Source organism: Momordica charantia (assembly GCF_013281855.1).
Source record: "Momordica charantia cultivar OHB3-1 chromosome 9 unlocalized genomic scaffold, Mcharantia_2.0 BLBB01000009.1, whole genome shotgun sequence".
NCBI classification, from domain to species: Eukaryota; Viridiplantae; Streptophyta; class Magnoliopsida; order Cucurbitales; family Cucurbitaceae; genus Momordica; species Momordica charantia.
The window spans coordinates 10,014,542-10,034,863 of record NW_028275167.1 but is presented as its reverse complement, the minus strand read 5'-3'; the positions used below and the strand labels follow the sequence as shown (position 1 = coordinate 10,034,863).

Below are 20,322 nucleotides of genomic sequence, written 5' to 3'. Positions count from 1 at the left end.
TAGAGCTGTAGTTAGGATAAAGAAGGCTAATTTATTCTATCTTTGTGCTAGAAAAGAGGTAATAACCATAATCAAGGGTCTGTCCTTCATCAAGCAGTGGAAAGGCAAATAGTTGTATGCCTTTTGTGGTTGGCTTTCCATGAGCGACCTGGATGAGTCCTTGTTTAATGTCTCTCATAGGCTTGGAAACTTAGGTATGGCCGTCCTTAGTTAGATATGCCCCTTTTACTCTTTCTTCCTCTTTCTAACTTTATCTCATTTCCTTTGCAATTGCAATCAAACTTGTTCCAAGTCTGACAAAGCAAATCTTTCGATTTCTAGAGTACTTTAATCATCTTGGAAGGTGAGCACATGGATCATTGACAAGCTGCTTTTGGACTACAACACCATCTCTCACCTAGCAGTCGAAGAAACTTGTTCCAATTCCAAGCTAGGTAAGCTCAGCCTCTGTTCTGCTCTCTTCTGATCTAACCCAGATTTTTACTTGCTCAAGTTTTTATTACAGCCATGGTGTGCGGATTTGCCAACGCTATAAAGAGAAAACGTCCATATGGGAGTAAGTCTTTAAAGGCAGGGTCCAGCCTCGGCCTCCACAAATGTCGAGGACAACACTGAAGCGATCGTTGAAATATGTAAGAATATACCGTGATGTAGATTTGAGCCAAGCTGGTCGATCTAGCAAAGCTTTATATTGGTCAGACGGTGCAAAATCTTTCGGATTGAGGTCAAACCTCGTCAAAGTATAACAAAAGGAAGAGCTTAAGTGTCTAAGTAAGGAAAGACTGCACAAAAGAGGCAAACAGTCCGACGCTTAAGTAAGTATAAGCTTGACTTTAATATGGAATCTAAGATAAAACACAATGCTTGATGTGGAAGTAAGCCCCTATATTTATAGGTTGGTGATCCGAAAGGCCATCTGACAGATGATTATTGGTGTCACCCCAAAGGTCGAACTTGTTAGGTGCCTAATGTGGAACCCAAACCGCGGGATAGTGATACTGCAACATTTTCCTGCTAAGTATGTATTGGGAATGCGACCAGAGTCCCACATTGACTAAATAAGGGGAATATCATGGGTATATAGGTATAAGATGATGTCTCCATTAGTATGAAGCCTTTTGGGTGAAACCAAAAGCAGAGCCGCAACAGTTATGCCCAAAGCGGCCAAGATAATACCGTTGTGGTGATACTTGGGGTACCGTCCACGTTGCAAGAGTATTTTCTACCCACGATAACACTTCTAATATCTAGTACTAGAGCAAATCCTATCATTCTTATGCTCCATTATAGAGAATAGTTTTTAATGTTAGAGGTGTTGGGAGCAAATATAAGGAAATGTATTAAATTTATGGGTAATCTCTAAAATATTATACAGATAATAAAGTAATTAAAAAACAAGTGTTTTAAAAAGGTCTGTTGGAGACCATTTATAGACAGTGACGTGTCAACATCTAAGGAGACTTATGATAAGGAGTAATAAAAAAATTCATCGAATATCACTTTCGGATCAATATAAGTACTAATAGCTCGGCATATGGTAGCCGAGCCGATCTACATTTTGCCAATCGGCTGACTATTCCGAGTACGAGCCAACCTCGAAGAACACCAGCAGGAATAAATATAACGAGGATGTCCCTTACAACATGCCGTATTTTTCGGAATGTCGGAGAGACGTTAGAGCGCTGTCAAAAGCCCTGTCGAACTTTTAACCTACTATTTTTCCAATAATTCCATTAATTTATAAAATTGAGGTAAAATACTTCCATGTATTCAATAAAAACAAGGAATAACACCGGACTTTTTTTTTTTTTTTTTTTATCGCATGCCTTCACAATCATGGTAATTTCTACCTCATCCAGGCAACCCTTTTTGTGTCTTTAAACATTATTTTTATTTAGTAGAGAAGTAATATAATTTTGAAGTACCAAATTTAGTTATAATTTTCTGACTTTTTCTATCTTCTTCGATAATTAAATTATTTAACCATGGGGTTTTAACTTTGATATCATTTTTATTTTTCATTAATGGGATATTTTGAATGACAAAAAAAAAAAGAAACCCTTAATTACTCAAATTTAGAACTTAATTGTATAAAGAATATTAAATAACGACATATATATTGTAGTATTGTTCTAATTGAATAAACAATAATGTTGAGTAAACATCTTTAACAATAGCAGAAAAAGGAAAACAGTTGAAAAAAAATATAAATACCCCTTTAAGTGTTTGTACGAGGGGGCAGTATTTTTTACAACCTCCTAATTCAACATATAAAGTAGTGAAAACAACTCTATCACCGTAGTTACTTGTGTTGTGATTTTAGTTCCTTCTTATTGCCTCAATAGCTGCTTTTGTGTAGCTCTGGCAGTAGCTGACTATCTCTTAAAGATCCCTAAGAAATTTGCATTAGAGACGTGATTAGAAAATTTATTCACCTACTGGAATTCAGATTCGAAGAATGGTTTATGCAAGATTTGAGATCGAAAAATTCGATGAAAAAGGAGACTTTGAGCTCTAGAAAGCAAAGATCTTAGCAGTTTTTGGACAAAAAAAAAACTGCAATGGCCATTTTTTACCCTACTCTTCCACTTAAGTCGATAACAAACAAAGAAAAATAAACTACGAATGAAATTGCTAACTGAACAATCATTTTAAATCTCAGTGACGTTTTGAGGCAAGTGATCGACTTAAAACCTGCATATCAAACCTATGAGAAATTAGATTCAATGTTTCTCTCTAATGACCTTCAAACGAGGCGTATGTATGGGAGAAGTTCTTAACCTACCAAATGGATAGTGCGAAAATCGCTCGGTGAAAATGTTGATGAATTTAAGAAAATGTCCTCTGAATTCAATAACTTATGAGAGAATGTTGGTGGTGAAAATTAGGTTTTCATACTGTTAATTATTATTTTTTTTAGGAGAAGTAAATTCTCTTCTAGATTCATATAAAGAAGTGAATGTGGTGCTAAAATATGGAACAAAATCAATATAAAAAGATGAATTTATATGAGCGATAAAGACAAAAGAATTGGAGCTGATGACATTAAAACATGACACTCCTGATGTTGAAGGGCATTTTTCCAAATGGAGGTACAAAATTAATTCAAAAGATCCAAAATCCCACCAAGATGAAATGGTAAATCCAAAATAAAATGCATCTATTACCACAAGGAGGGTCATCTCAAGAAAGATTGTTTTTTTTCTTGAAAACAGGCAAAATTGGAAGAATATAAAAAAGAACAAGACTGCAGAGGTGTTGGTTATTGAAAATGGAGTACCTAGTATGAAGTTTTAATTTGATTTCTCTTAAGTTCATTAAGAGAAATCAAAGTAAAAGGATTTGGAATTTTTAAACTAAAAAGATTTAAAAAAAAAAAAGACAGACGGTAAAAATGCTTCTAATATACGATACTAGAGCTTGGTGTTAAAATTGTCTGAAGTTAAATAATATTATAAAGATTTTGAATATTTAAAATAAGAAGATTGATAAAAGGGTAAACCTACTTGTTCATGCAACCAAAGACATTGATGGCAAAGGTATGACGGAGGGAAGAGTTTGGGCATCAAAGTAAGAAAAAGGCAGTACAAGAGAGGCAAACAGTTCAACACTAAGTCTGGATAAGCTCTACTTTAATATGGCATCCAAGATAAAATGTGATACATGATGTGAAAGCGAGCCCCTCTATTTATACCTCGGGATCCTACAGACCATTAGATACGTAGTTATTGGTGTCGCCCTGAAGGTCGAACTTTTCGAGTGCTTAATGTCGAACCCAAATCATCTTCGCTGCAGGATAATATCATTGCAGCTCGATTATAGTTATGTTAATAGCAACTCGAATAGTAGCATGGTTAGCAGGTTCTCTGACGAGAAAGGTCACACCCTTACTAGTTCGTCCCCTAGTGACCTTTTCTTAGGCGAGGACTTTGTGAGTAGGTTAAATGAGGAGCTTGAGGAAGTGGAGTCTCCTCAACGTAGTTTCAGGTCAGACTTGGATGACTCCCGTAGTAGTGAAGTTTCGACCTTCGGGCGAAGTTTTGGTTGTCCTTTGAAGATGCCCGAAGATTACTTACGACCTCTCAGGAGATAATACAATATTTCTAACTTAATAGATCTACGTCTTGGTCTACGTCTTCCCGTAGAAGGAGAGACTACTTAGAATCCGCTTGAACGATGGGTTTAGGTTGCCCCTTCACCTTCTTGGGCAGGACACCAGCAGCAGGAACAAATATAACGAGGATGTCCCTTACAACGAGGATGTCCCTTACAACATGCCGTATTTTTCGGAATGTTGAAAAGACGTTAGAGCGCTGTCAAAAGCCCTGTCGAACTTCATCTCTATAAATAGAGACATCCTCCTCCCACGCAAGGTACGCGAAACTATTCTCACTTTGAGCAATAGATTGGAGTGAGTACTAACTTGCTCGTGGGAGTGCTAACCTTGTTTTGCAGGTACTTCGAACTTCGGCACACCTCATCCCAATTTCCCCGATTTCAAGCTTGATCATTTTTATGATCAACCAAAGTGTTTTTCTAAACATGTAAATACAACTATTTTTCTTTCAATCTCTTCCTTTTAACATTTATTTGGCAAAAACAAAAACAAAAACATTTAGAAAAATAAGTTAACAAAAATACTTTTCCCACTTGATTTTTTCGAAACATGTCCAAGACAACAAGTTCAATTAAATCTTGTCTGACAAAATTTAGCTAGTTTTTTCTTACAAAAAACTCTCTTTAATTTATACCAAATTGGGGAAGATTGAATCCAAGAGGTAACCTACTATTTTTCCAATAATTCCATTAATTTATAAAATTGAGGTAAAATACTTCCATGTATTCAATAAAAACAAGGAATAAAACCGGACTTTTTTTTTTTTTAATCGCGTGCCTTCACAATCATGGTAATTTCTACCTCATCTGCGCAACCCTTTTTGTGTCTTTAAACATTATTTTTATTTAGTAGAGAAGTAATATAATTTTGAAGTACCAAATTTAGTTATAATTTTCTGACTTTTTCTATCTTCTTCCATAATTAAATTATTTAACCATGGGGTTTTAAGTTTGATATCATTTTTATTTTTCATTAATGGGATATTTTCAAATCACAAAAAAAACCCTTAATCACTCAAATTCAGAACTTAATTGTATAAAGAATATTAAATAACGACATATATATTGTAGTATTGTTCTAATTGAATAAACAATAATGTTGAGTAAACATCTTTAACAATAGCAGAAAAAGGAAAACAGTTGAAAAAAAATATAAATACCCCTTTAAGTGTTTGTACGAGGGAGCAGTATTTTTTACAACCTCCTAATTCAGCATCTAAAGTAGTGAAAACAACTCTATCACCGTAGTTACTTGTGTTGTGATTTTAGTTCCTTCTTGTGTGTCTTACTCTGTCAGGGTCAAAGTTGGCGTAGAATTCCCTCACGAGCTCTGGCAAAACCGGCATAGAGAGAGCACAGAAATGCTCCCACTTAACAACGCGGCTCCCTCATTCACAAATTGGGGCATATCAGTCTCCGAAAACCCTTTTTCTAGATACAGGTATGTGGTAATGATGGCTCTGTAGCTTGCCCTCGCCTTCGGATCAACGAACTTCTGGAATGTCGTCTAGCCAGTAGGGACCACCGTGATGCGCTTGGAGGAGCTCAGTGTTGGAGGAATCTGGGAAACAGAGATCATCTAGCTGCGACGCTTCCCCTCAGATGCGGAGACAGATTTTGTGGCTTTTGCTCTACAGGGGGTAGTGGAGGAGCTTTTGGTGTTTTCCTCTTCTTAGCCGGGCTGGGGCTTGAACAGATTGGGCTGGCCACTTGCTCTTTCGAGTTCGCGAGGCCGGTCCATCAGTGGGTGTGGATTTGGAGGGGATAGGAGGATGAATTTCTTTTACGAGGATGGGTGGAGGGATGGTGGAAGTTGAAGGAAGTGTGGTCGTGGGTTGTGGAGTCTATGGAAGCGTGGATGGAGGGGTGGATTGTCAGTAACGGCGGGAGGATTTTCAGTGAAAAAAAGAGGAGCAGTTAGTTTTTCTGGGTCTTCGCGGACGGGTAAGCGCTTGTCAGGCTGGGTCTGAGAGAAAGAGGCAGCAGGGTCAGGGGCGTTTATCTGAGGATTTGTGATAGGAGGAGGCGGCGGCGGAAGCTCAGAGTCAGTCGAAGTGTTCTCCGAGCTGATGGGGCTTTGCTAGGCAAGGCTCTGCTCATCAGAGGCCTCCGACGGAATGGTTTCAGTGGCCTCCTTAAAGTTGCCACTCGACCCAGAACTTGCTGAGAGTTCCAGCTTCAGAACTCTCTTCCTATTCGTCTTGTATTTGATTATAGGCATTGTGGATTAGGATTCTGGGAACTTAAAAGGAGAAGGGGGAGGTATGGTTATGGTGCAGAGTGGGGAGAAAAGAATGAGGGAGACGTGTGTCTTAAAGAAAAACAGAAAGTTGTTGTGACCCAGTAAAGAAAATATCTCCCACCATTTTCTTCCAATTAATGGAAATAAAATTTCTCTCCAAAACGAAAATTAATATTCCCACAAATCTCTAGCAATTATGATATTTTCCCAAAAATTGAAGGTTTTACTTACCTCTCTCCTTGGAAGCCGAAATTTGCCATAAATACCTTTTTACATGCCTGCCACACCCTGACGCTCTCACCTGCCTTGTCCTTTCCTGTCAGTGACGTCACGTGGTGAGCTCCAGCATCTCTCACCACGTTAAAAACCAAAATGAAAGCCGATTAAAATTTAAAATGGCAGATAAAACAATTAAACATCTAAATTTCTAAAGTCAAAACTGGGGAGCAATAAAACAATTAATCATTAAATCCTGCTCCCTTTATTCCGTTGTTGGTTTCTCAATCCGTGGCCAAGTGGTGAGCTCCAACATCTCTCACCACGCTCTCACCAAAGAAATGCTTTAGCATCTGCCTGTTCATGGTAAATTCTCTTCCTGAATCCATTTCTTGTACCTTCACTACTCCATATGGCAATACATGTGAAATTAAAAATGGACCTGACCATCTTGAATTGAAAAGCAACACTTGCTGTCCTTTTTCAAACTTTCTAGGATTGATTCTTGCATTGTGTCATCGCTTTGTCTTTTCCTTATATAACTTCGCATTTTCGTAAGTGTCTCTACGAAATTCTTCAAGCTCTAGTAATTTGAAGCGGCGAACATCTCCTGTTGAGCATAATCCAAATTTAACTTCTTCACAGCCCAAAAGGCCTTATGCTCCAGCTCCAATGAAAGATGGCAAGATTTTCTAAAAACTAATTTATATAGAGATGTGCCTAGAGGCGTCTTGAATGTTGTGCGATAAGCCCACAACGCGCGTCCAACTTCATCGCCCAATCTCTTCGATTTGTGCTAACCACTTTCTCCAATATGCTCTTGATCTCTTTATTAGATATCTCAGCTTGCCCATTTGACTGGGGGTGATAAGTTGTGGATGCTTTGTGACTGATGTTATACTTAGCAAGGAGAGATGCTATAGCTTTGTTAATGAAGTGGGAGCCTTCGTCACTGATCATAGCTCTGGGTGTACCAAATCTCATGAATATTTGCTTGTGGAGAAACTTTGCTACCACTTTGGCATCACTGTTGGTGCATGTCACTACCTCGACCCATTTTGATACATAATCGACCACCAATAAAATGAAGAGGTTTCCATTAGATGGATGAAATGGTCCCATGAAGTCCATGCCCATACATCAAAAAGCTCCACCTCTAAGATGTATGTGAGAGGCATCTCTGACCTTTTGGAAATATTTCCAACTCTTTGACATTCATTGCAATGTTGTACTAGCTCATATGCATCCTTAAAGATTGTGGGCCAAAAGTATCCGTTCTGGAAATCTTTTGTGGCTATGCGCTGCCCTCTAAAGTGGCCACCATATGGTGCCAAATGGCATTTAGCTAGCACCTGTCGTGCTTCAGCATTGGCGATGGATCTTCTGATCACTTTGTCTTGGCCAATCCTATAGAGATATGGGTCATCCCACAAATAAAACTTACTATCATACAAAAACCTTTTCAGCTATTGCTTGTTCATGTCTGCTGGCAGAATTCCACTAGCAATATAGTTGGCTAGATCTACAAACCATGGTTCCTCATCTTGATTCAAAACTCCAATAGCCAACACTTGCTCATCTAGGAAGGTCCCTCTAATTTCTATCTCATGCTTGGAACATTCCAGAGTAGGTAACCTGGACAAGTGGTAGCAACCAAATTATCCGTTCCTTTCTTGTCTTTGATCTCTATATCGAATTCTTGCAGTAGTAAAATCCAGAGGATGAGACTCGGTTTAGCATCCTGAAGCAGCATGGTCCGTGTAAACAATCACCTTTGACCCTACCAGATATGCTTTGAATTTTTCAAATGCGAACACCACTGCTAAAGCTCTTTCTCTGTTGTGGTGTAATTAATATGTGCCTCAATCAAAGTTTTGCTGGCGTAGTATATCGAATGCAGCAACTTCCCTCTGCGCTAAGCAGGAACTGTTCCCACAGCATAGTCGCTGGCATCGCACATTAGTTCAAAAGGCTGGTTCCAATATGGAGTTGTTATTATCGAGGCATGAGTGAGAGCATACTTCAGCGTCTTGAATGCCTACAAACATTCGGATGTGCAATTAAATTCTTTATCAATCTCAAGCAAAGAGCGGAGAGGTTTAGAGATTTTTGAAAAATCTTTAATAAATCTACGATAAAAACTACATGCCCCTGGAAACTGCGAATGCCCTTGACATTCACGGGTGGGGGAAATTTCTTGATTGCCTCGATCTTTGCTTTGTCCACTTCTATGCCCTTGCTGAAGACTTTGTGCCCTAGCACAATTCCTTATTGCACCATGAAATGACACTTCTCCCAATTCAGGACTAAGTTTATTTCTTCACATCTTTGCAACACGTTCTTTGGGTTGTCCAAACATTATGCAAATGACTTTCCAAACACCGAAAAGTCATTCATAAACACCTCTACCACTGATTCTACCAAGTCAGAAAAGATAGCCATCATGCACCTCTGGAATGTTGCCGGAGCATTACAAAGCCCGAAGGGCATTCTTTTGAAAGCAAATGTTCCATAGGGACATGTAAAAGTCATCTTCTGCTGATCTTAAGGAAAATTGTAATCTGATTACAATCACTGTAGCCATCTAAAAAAACAGTAATACTCTTGACCTGCCAGCCTGTCTAGCAGTTGGTCAATGAAGGGGAGAGGAAAGTGGTCCTTCTTTGTGGCCTTGTTCAGCTTGCAGTAATCCATACATATACGCCATCCAGATATTGTCCTCGTGGGTATCAACTTATTCTTTGCGTTCTCCACTACAGTCATGCCTCCTTTCTTTGGCACACATTGCACTGGACTTACCTACTCGCTATCTGAAATTGGATATATGATTCCTGCATCTAACCACTTGATAATTTCTTTCTTTACAACCTCCTTCTTAGCCGGATTAAGTCTACGATAGGGCTCAATAGAGTTCTTGCAGTTCTTCTCTAACACAATCTTATGCATACAAAAGTCGGGGCTTATCCCCTTGATATCACCAATAATCCATCCAATTGTTCTCTAATGTGCCTTGAGTACACTCAACAGCATCTGCTCCTTTTCCAAGGGTAAGTCTGCTGCTGTGATGATTGGCAATGTCTCTGATGAACCCAGGTAAGCATATTTCAGATGCTGCGACAATGCATTAAGCTCCAGGCAGCTCTTCAATAGATGACTTCAGTAATCTAAGCTTCGGGTTTGTGAGGTCTAAGGACTCATACATTCTCTTCACAAATCCTTCATTGGCATTCATGCATTCTGACTGGACATCTTCTAGTTACTCTTCAAATGCATCGGTAACACTTTCAGCGTCAACTGCTTCTAGATGCCCCAGCATAGCTTCTGTTTCCAACTCCTCCATTAATGTTTCATCCAATATCTTTAATATTGAGCATTCTTCTGATTCATCTGGAAATTTCATGGAGTCATTCACCGATAATTTCACTTCTTGATCCAACACATGCATTGTCAGCTCTCCTTTGTAGACATCTACCAAAGCTCTCCCAGTTGCGAGGAATGATCTTCCAAGAATAATAGGAACCTCCTTATCTGCATCATGATCCAAAATAATGAAGTCAGTAGGGAAAATAAATTTATCTACTTGTACCAAAACGTCTTCACTTTTTCCCTCTAGATGCATAATGGATCGATCCGTCAACTGCAATGTCACTGTTGTGGGCCTTGCTTCCCTAATGCCCAACTTGTTGTAGATTGATAATGGTATGAGATTCATACTGGCACCCAGATCACCTAAGGCAAGTCATATATGTTGTCCTCAAATTGAAATTGGTATTGTAAAACTCCCAGGATCTTTCATCTTCGCAGGAATTTTGCTTGTGAGTATGGTGCTGCAAGCTTTTGTCATTGCTACAGTCTCATATTCTCCTAGCGTTCTCTTCTTTGGGAGTATCTCTTTCAGGAATCTCACATAATTTGGCATTTGCTCTAGAGCTTCCACTAACGGTATGATCACGTGTAGTTGCTTCAAGGCATCTAAAAACTTCTTGAATTGAACATTCTGCTTTTTCTTCTGCAACCGTTTAGGATATGGTGGCGTTGACCTGTATTCTGCTAGGGCATTTTCATGCTCTGCCTGCTTTCTTTTCTCGGGCACTCTGTTCTGTGTAGACCCTATCTCAGGTGCTCTAGAAATTATTGGATCAACTGATTGATTGGATATGTTCTAAACCTCCTTTGGTTGTTAAGCTATCTGCTCTAATGGAGTAGGTACAACTACTTTTGTTAGCTCACTGTCCTGTTCTGACTGAGTTTCTCCTTGGTAAACTTGAGTGGGTTCCTTAATCGATGCTGAAGCATTTTGGTGTACCGGAGGTAATGCTTTCCCATTTCGCAGAGTGAGGGCCTTGTATTGTTCCTTACCGTCTCTCTTTGCACTTCTGTATCGTTGGACAATGCTCCCACCGGTCTGCTCTTCAAATCCGTAGCTAACTAGCCTACTTGCAATTCTAGGTTCCTTAATGATGCAGCTTGGCTTTACATAGTGGCGTCGTTATTGGCCATGTATTGCTTCATCAGCTTTTCCAATGATGCAAATGATCCTTCTGATTGCTTCTGTGCTAACATTTGTCCTTAATTTGCAAAACCAGGAGGATAACTTACCTTCTGCTGAAATGTTGGAGCATTAGATGTTCCAGCATTGTGTCCTCCTTGATTGCCACTCTAACTAAAATTGGGGTGATTCCTCCAGCCAGGATTGTACGTGTTTGAATACGAATTGTTTCTACTATTCTGCGGGTTCCCCAAATAGTATACTGACTCAGGATTTCCAGGGCAGTTGTTATAATCGTGGTCTCCCTCGCAGAAAGAACAAGATTTGATTAACATTAGCCTTACCAGCTGATGCTCCAACTGAACTTTGCTGCGTTGTACTCCTCATTACCAAGTCTATCAGATTCTCAATCTTTGAATTCAATGCAGTATATGATTCAGACTCAACTAGTCCTTTACTTGATTTTCCTTGAACAACTCTAGGATCAGGCAATGAGTTATTGTTTGATGGTGTTCTTTTAAAATATTGAATGCTTCAGCATAGTGTTTTGCTAGCAAAGACCCAATTGCGGACGCATCAATTACTAAGCGTATGGCATCATCCACACCTTTATAATATACCTCTATCTGGATGCATCTTGGGATCCCATGGTGCAGACATCTCTGCAACAATCGCTTGAAACGCTCCCAGGATTCACTGACTGATTCTCCAACAAATTGCTGAAAATTGTTGATTTCACTGCGTACTTAGCATTTTTGCTGGGTGGGAAGTATTTCATAAAAAATTTCTCAGCCAATTCATCCCAACTTGTAATAGACTCTGAAGGAAGGGACTCCAACCATGTTCTGGCTTCATCTCTAAGTCAATGCGGAAATAGCTTAAGCCTCAGCACTTCTTTGCTCAATCGTTCGTCCTTAAATGAATTACAAACTCCCATAAAGAATTTCAGATGCTGATGCAGGTCCTCCGTAGCATGTCCATGAAATTGACCCACTGTCTAGAGCATCTGAAACATCACTGGTTTCAGCTCAAATTTGGATGCTTCAATTTCTGGCTCCATGATAACTGGGTTAAAATTGTAACATGTCAGAGCTGCATATGCTTTGATTTACCTGAGTCGTCTGCTAAGAGTTCCGCGTTGAGAGGGTGCACTGCTACATCAGGGTTAATAGCGATAGGAACCCCATCTACTATTTCCTTTATCCTCACATTTGGTCGTACAGGCGCATTGGGCTGAACTGGCGGATTCATTCTATCCATGTTGGCTGCCGCTTGTTGTCGCCTCTGCTCTCATATAATTCTACGGAAGGTACGCTCTATTTCGTGGTCAATAATATATTCTAATCCTGCGTAGTCGTTCATGCACCTCGCAAAAATACACAGCAAAATACAAATGTGAAAAACCAGAAGAATCACTTCAGCACCGTATCTACAAATATCAATGTTAAAATAAAATCGCAAAAATCCTTGGCAACGGCACCAAAAACTTGTTGCGTTCACACAACTGTGTTGACAACACATGCAAGTATACATGATTCGTCGGTTGTAGTACGTAACAAGGTCATATCCACAGGGATTTTTGGTTGTATTTTAACGATAAAAGCAGATATCAACAATTAAAAAATATACAAAGATTGGGTATGGATATTGTCTAAAAAAAATAAAATAAAGTAATAACAAGACGATAGAAACTTGCAAGAGACGATAGTTTCGAAGCTGTCAACACAAGAAAGCAGTAGCACAGAAAGCGATAATGGGGGAATAACAGATATGGAAAAGACGGGAGAGATTTAGCATGCTTTCACAAGTTATCAACCTACCCTCTAGTGTAGCTAACATTATTAGTGCCCAGATCGACTTGGTTTCCTTCCGAGACACCTCAAACATGAGTAAGTACAACTCTCGTTGCTAAATACCCAAGCACTAAACCTGAGCTATAGGCATGATTAGGGGACCTCATTCCTGAGTATCCTTATAGCTATAGAAAAGTGTTAATCACAAGCAAAACAAATCAGTACCCATAAGCCCTTTCGGGTCAATATAGAAGCTAACATGCACGAAACAGCGGCCAACAGTAACGCAAATATTAAGAAATAAAATCAGATTTGCACCCTTGCTCTAGTAAACCTTTCGCAGGCACGAAATGCCGATCAAATCCGTTAAAGTTCGCCTAATCAAAAAATAAATATAGCAGCTAGAGGTTCGGTCTCAACTCAGTTACAGCATGTAAATCTCCCCCAAAATGGGGTTTAGCTCATAATGGGCAAAGAAAACAAAATGGAAGAAGAAGAAATACAACCCATAGCAGAAAAATAGCTAAATGACAGAGAAGAAGAAGTAGTCAGCTCGTTCCAGTAGGCGAGCTTCCCCTTTCTAGCGTCAGCTCTCCTCTTGAAAATGGGTATATACAGTTCCCTTGTCTTTTCAATTCTCAAATTTTGTCTCTCTCGGGAACTGCGTGTCTGTCGGTTAGGACAACATACCTTTTAAATATCGGGTCCCCTTTTTAGAGCATCCGGCTGAAGATTGTACGGACATAAGTGAATCCCATGTTTTTTAATTAACTATACGGACACTCATGCTCTGGCATTGCAATGCTCCAGCATTTATATGCTCTATCTTGAAAATGCCTTGACTTCTCTGCTCTGGTTCAGCACTTCCTTCTCTTTTTAGCTCTTCTTTAAAAACCTGTGCAAATGAACCATAAATACCAGAGTTTATGCTATTTTTGGCCAAAGTTCTCAAGACTAAGGATATTTAGTTAAGAATTTGCATTTGTACACTATTCATACTAATTATGACCTAAAACCGACATACTTTGTCATTTTAATGCACATTTTCACCAAAATAATCACCAAAATAACTCTCTTTTAGAGAGTTATCAACAGACGGTGCCAACTGTTGACAGCGAATTTTGGAGAGGTCTACGTGTCCTTCGGACGAGTACTTTCGCCTGAAAGTAAATAAGCCTGCAACCAGAGAACTTGACGCCGGTGCGGTGTTTCACCTAATAACTTCTAACGCTCAAGTCAGTTATCGAAGTAGAAAATAAGAAAAGACACATCAAGTGTTAGTGACAGATTTTTCACTTTCTTGGTGAAGGTGAAGGCTCTTCCTTATATAGGCTCGGACGGCCAACCAGGAAGAATGACGGTTATGGTGGCAGGGGCGTGCCGCACGGTACATCGTCTGACAAAGATGTACGCTCCCAACCACTAGCAGGTGGTGCCATGGCCTGTGGGTCTTGAGCTTGTAGCCTGTCGTAGGCAAGCTTCGGGTTCGGTGTACTACCTATACTAGAGGCACGGAGGCACACATCCCCTACCACGGAAGTGTACAGTGCGTAATCGTATGTGGTCCCGCACCTCTAAGGGATTGACATGCGTCCTGCTCAGTTTTGACCCTCAACATAATTATATATTCATGTCACGACCTTATTATATTATAAGCAAAATCAAAACATAAGAACAAGTTTTTTAAAAGAAAAATATCAAAGGCAGGAATATGATAAAGTTGAAGATCTTACATAGACATTTAAATTTTTAATGGTTAAATTTGCAGTTTAATCTTAACAATTAAAAAATAAATAAATAAACTTTTCGAGATTCTTTTTCAAAGTTTTCAAAATTTAGTTCTGATTTAAAACTAGTTTTAAAGATATCTTAAAACAAAAAAGAAAAAGAGAACAAACATCATTTATTGTTTGGCTAAATTATATATAATGTGTTGGTGTGTTGCTCTAAATTCATAGTTTGTATGTATGTAAAAACAAATTTATATTCAATAAAGTTTTATTCAATCAATTTGTTGTTGAATTCATATCAATAGTCCAAATCCAATAAACTAAACATCCAAGGTTATTATCATGTAACCGGGACAATATATATACTGGGTATATATTTGATATACCCTTGATATACAAGTGGATAATGTTCTGGAAATAACCTAAAGGATCTATAGTATATGGATAAGGCTGGGTACCTTATCTTGGCAACACTATGGATACGACCCACTTTATAAATGTTAGCGACGACCCAATCTAGATTGTTCATGTGGAGACATGCGAGTAGGGGTATCATATACAATGAGTTTGTATAAGACCGGACCGCAAAATAGTCAATCTTTAGATGTAGCGCTGTTGACTAACAGATTGCTATTTCATAGATTGACCAAGCAACTCATTCTCAATCTTGAGTGAGTTATGAACTCCTGTCCGTGATGGCTCATCCTTTGATTTGCATGGATGAGAGTAGTCCAAGTCGCCGACTCAACAATTCCTACCATTTTCAAAATTTTCAAAATTTAGTTCTGATTTAAAAATAGTTTTAAATATATCTTAAAACAAAAAAGAAAAAGAGAAGAAACCTAATTTATTGTTTGGCTAAATTATATAAATGTCCATAAATTATAGGATTAATTTCAATTATTCTTCTATGTAAAAGTTTATTTTTTATAACCATTTCATTTTTAGTTTAGTCTTAAAAATTATGCTTATTTCATCATTTTTTTCTACGATTTTTATTAAGAGTGTTCACGGGTTGGGTTGGATCCGGTTAAGAGAGCTTTTTGGACCAACCCAAAAATTCAGTTTGGTTAGTTTGTAGACCCGACTGAACCAAAGTGAATGGCCAATCCAACCCAACCCTACATTTTCCGGATTGGTTCGGGTTGGGTCATCGGTTTCCAACAAAGCTTATTTTCTTTGCTACGAATGAGGGCAAGATGGGCGAAAATGTTTGAAATCCCTAATTACTTGAATCAGCTTATTTCTTTGCTGTAAATGATGGTAAATTAGCTTATTTTATTTGCTGCGAAGGAGGGCAAGATCGGAGAAGAAACTGAAGACAGCTTTTTTCATCTTCTGTTGCCCCGCTTTTCCATCATCAACCTTCAGTCCACAATTTTCTTCGATTTGACGATCGATGATGGCTTTCGTTGGTACGTTGCGAAGCTCGACGAAAGAGGAAGTGAAGGTGCAGGGGAAGGAGATGAATGAGATTGAAGGAGGTGAGAGAAGCAAGAGACAGATGAGTGAGATTGAGGGAGATGAGAGAAAGGTGGAGGGAGATGGGAGACGAAGGGAAAGGTCAGAGAAGGGGAGGGAGATGACGGAGATTGAGGGAATACGAGAGGGGGAAGAGAGGCGACACAAACGCTAGTTATATATATATATATATGGTTTTCTTTAATTTAGTGATAGGTTCGGCTCGGTTCTCGGGTTGAACCGACCAAAAATTAATCTAATCTACGAACAGAACCGAATTTTCGATTCTCAAAAAATTCAACCCAACCCAAACCGAAAAATTTCATAACCCAATCCAATCCTTTCGGTTTGGGTTGGGTTGCTCGGGTCACCGAGTCTTTGAACACCCTAATTTTTATGATTTTTGAAAAGATATTTGAATTAAATTTAAAAACAAAAGTAAAGTTTCAAAACATACTTGTTTTACTTTTTAGACATATTTCTTTTCAATATAGGATCTTTTTAACATAGTTCTAACTGATTCTGAGGAAGAGAAGTCCCCATTTTTGTTCATTTGTTCATTGAATATAAGAGGGAAGAAGTAAAAGAATAATATTTAATTGCAAAAGGATAATTTCATGGGTCAACAAAATCACTTTTCTCGTAGAGGCAACTTCCCAATTTATAACCTTTCAAAATAAATAAAAAAATATCTCCCATTCATAAGCTAAAATTACCCAAAACAAAAAAAGCAAGTTTATATTTCTTCTCTCTATATACTTTAAGATTTTTGTCATTTCTGGATGTTATACCTCCAAAATGTCTAATATATTTGGATAGTTTTAACTTTGTCTATTTTGATTTTTATATTTTTAAAATATTTTTTTCTTTCCTTTTCTTTACATCGGTCTATTTGAGTTCATATATTTTAGAAAAATTACTGTTTTGGTTTATATATTTTCTTTCTTGTCTTAGTTTTTATTGAGTGAACTTATCCAATTAAAAGAGATAAGATACAAGCTAATCCATGATCATTATAATTGGATAGGAGACTAATACGAGAGAGAAAATAAGAAGATGAGTTTCAATTCTAACGCAATAAAATAAGTTTTTGACATAGTTTTGTATTGAAGTCTTTTTGTTGGTACAAAATTCAACAATGAAATGGTCACTTTTTTTAAATTAAGACCAAAATAGCCGCAAGTTCATGAGAATAAAATAGAAAATGATTTAAACCGAAAATAATAGATCTAAATATGGTCATTGTAATTTTAACTTTTGCTTTATTTAAGTTTACCTTACTTTCAAAAAATTCATTTTGGTCTCTTTATTTTCAATTTTTTATTCGTTTTATTCCTTGTATTTTCAAAACGTCCACTTTGGTCCCTATGCTTCAACATTTTGTTCATTTTAATCATTGTAATTTTAAAAAGTGACCAATTTAGTCCACATTTTAAAATTTTAACACAAGGAAAATTGCTTAATACAAATTTAGTGACAAATTATTATGCTAAAATTATAAATAGAAGAATTGAGATAAAAATAAAAATGAAGAATATACATTTTTCATAGTAGCTGAACCAAAATAATAAAAAATAGAAAGTACAATGTTACAGACAACAAACCCTCCAAATATCTCTCCAATAATATGATATTGTCGATTTTTGACATAATCTTAACTTAGCTTTTGATATCCAAAAGACGTCATACTACTTATATACTTATGATCCTCCCTTTTACTTAGCTAATATATAATTTTTATTGTACGTCTAGAGATTAAGATGAATGTTTTGAAAAACATATATGACTAAATTGAGCCAAAGCGGAAACAACTTAACCAAAATAGTAATAAATAATAACCCATATGTAGAAAAACGTGTTGGCATAATACATTAAAGAAAGGAAAAACGAATCATCTAGACTAGACTTTACCTTATCCATTCGAGAAAGCAAAAGATCAAATAAAAATAAAAATAATAATAACAAACACCTCAGCCCTTCCAATCACCAAAGGACAATCCCCTCTCAGCAAATGAAAGACCCACACTTTTCAGTTTCATTTCCACGATCTCCACGCCCAAAACAGCACCTCACCACGTGCTGTCACGTGACAAACTGAAATTAAACATTTGATTTATTTAGCCCACCAAAAATTTTAAAAGTGGATCTCAATGGAAATATATATAAAAATAAATATTTTAAATCTTTTAAATAAGTTAAAAATTGTTGGAGTTGATTTCACATGAACAACGTATCGACAATATGATATGACCAACGGATGAGTTAACATGAAGATTCATGTGTGGAAGTAACTACACCTCGAAACTCTGCGAAAGGTCGAGCCGATCTATTGAAGACGGTTGCAAGTTATGAATAAGACGAGCCGACCTAAGTCTCATACTTCAATCGCCTAAGTTATGAGTCAAGTCAAGCCCAAACCTTCACGTCAGATGCCTAAGTTATCAACCGACTCGATCAAAAGGCACTTATGCAAGAATCTCATTCCCACGCAATCAACGAGAACACACCCCAATTCTCGAGCTGTCAGAGAACCATTGAAAGCTTGTCGGAAGGTTCGCCTATAAATAAAGACATTCCGCCTCATTTTCAAGTATGTCAAACCATATTCTCTCTAGAATATAGATCAACCATATTTTGCAAGTCCTCTACTTGTAAGCACGTCACTCATTTGAGGAGTCAGTAATAGTTCGAGCTTCGTTAACTTGGTCAAAATCCTAATAAGAAAAAATTGATTAATATTAATATTATGTTTATATTATTGATATTTTTCCATATTTTATTTTTTTACCGTACTATAGAATAATAGATTTATCCGTATGCCGACTAATCCATTGACACAAAAATATCGCTAAAAAATGCAGATATATGGATAGATATAATATTTAAAATATTGACCCCACTGAGGGGCCAGATATTCTGGCATATGCCTTTCCTTTTCCACGTCTCCGCGTCCCTTCATTTCTTTTCAGTGCATCAAAACCACACACCTCACCATTTCATTTCTACTCTCTCTCTCTAAAACTCCATTATTCCTCTCTCTGTGGTTTCCGAGCTTTTGCTTCCATGGCGGTTTTCGCTAGGTCCAAGCGCGTCACCGATCCACTCGACGACGACGCCAAAGCTCGCCTCATCCAACTGAGTTACGTTAGCAGCGGCACCGACCACTCCGCCGACGACGACTTCCCCTCTCTCTCCGATCTCGTCCACCACTTTCTTCACCATCACGACGATTCCGACTCCACGCCCTACGATTCCGACTCCGACCTTCCCGAATCCGCCGCCGATTCCACCGATTCCATCCACCAGATCCTCCTCGCCCCAGCCACTGCCAACAATGCGGATCCCTACCGGAACCTCCTCGTTTCTCACCTCTCCATGGCGCTTCACAAATTTTCGCATCTCCGATTCGACAGATCTGTTCTTCGGAGGAATGTTATGGCGGTTCTGCGCGAGTTAGGGCACAATGCCGCCGTTTGCAAGACCAAGTGGAGTTCGTCCGGAAGTATGAGTTCCGGCGACCACGAGTTCGTCGACGTTGTGAGAGCCGGCGGAGGCCAGGGGCAGATTCGGTATTTTGTCGAACTCGACCTCGCTTCGGAGTTCCAGATCGCCAGGCCGACGCTTCAGTACTCGAGAATGCTGCTGTGTTTGCCGATGATTTTCGTCGGGACGGGCGATGAATTCAAGAGAATCGTCAGGGTTTTGTGCGACGCGGCGAGGAAATCGCTGAGAAGCACAGAGCTCTCGGTGTCGCCATGGAGGAAAAATCGGTACGTGCAGAACAAATGGTTCGGACCTTACCGTCGGACGATAAATCCGATCCCGGAGCCGTCGCCGTCGCCGTCACCGGCGCCGGCGCACCGCTGCGTCGGGTTTGACGACGTCGTTTCGGACGTCAACATCAATCGCCAGTTTTTCGTCCGGACGAGATGATAAGTATTGAAAATAATTACAAATTAGAATAAAAGCAAACAGGAAATCAATTACACATGAACAAGCAACTCTATCTTTTTTTTTTTTTCTTTTTCTGTTTTAATTTCTCTTCTTATCTTTATACTTAATTATGGATTATGGATTTTGATTTTTAATACAACTCAAAGTACGAAAAAGGAAAGGAAAGAAGAAGAAAAAAAGACTGATCCACTGAACCAAGAATATATCCCTGATTTGAAAAGAAATTATTTTAATTTTTAAAGCAATCTCTAGAAGTAGAAAATAATTAATCAACTTTTTCAAAAGATTTGGAGACGTATTGAAAGAAGTATGATAACAAGT

At 38.4% G+C, this 20,322-nt stretch overlaps 2 protein-coding genes across 2 annotated transcripts; one reads left to right on the top strand and one right to left on the bottom strand.

Annotated features, from left to right (window-relative positions):
* Positions 1 to 9,830: 9,830 nt before the first annotated feature.
* LOC148208925 (uncharacterized) lies at positions 9,831 to 10,286 on the bottom strand. Its single transcript, XM_088117374.1, has one exon. The coding sequence runs from the start codon at positions 10,284 to 10,286 to the stop codon at positions 9,831 to 9,833; it is 456 nt and encodes a 151-aa protein (XP_087973500.1).
* Positions 10,287 to 19,013: 8,727 nt separating this feature from the next.
* LOC148208924 (uncharacterized) lies at positions 19,014 to 20,044 on the top strand. Its single transcript, XM_088116943.1, has one exon. It carries the CDS (start codon positions 19,111 to 19,113, stop codon positions 19,978 to 19,980), a length of 870 nt encoding a protein of 289 aa, XP_087973069.1. The 5' UTR covers positions 19,014 to 19,110; the 3' UTR covers positions 19,981 to 20,044.
* Positions 20,045 to 20,322: the final 278 nt, after the last annotated feature.

Excerpts from the sequence above, each read along its gene's own strand:
- LOC148208924 (XM_088116943.1), top strand. The coding sequence starts at position 19,111 with ATGGCGGTTTTCGCTAGGTCCAAGCGCGTCACCGATCCACTCGACGAC.
- LOC148208925 (XM_088117374.1), bottom strand. The coding sequence starts at position 10,286 with ATGAATCTCATACCATTATCAATCTACAACAAGTTGGGCATTAGGGAA.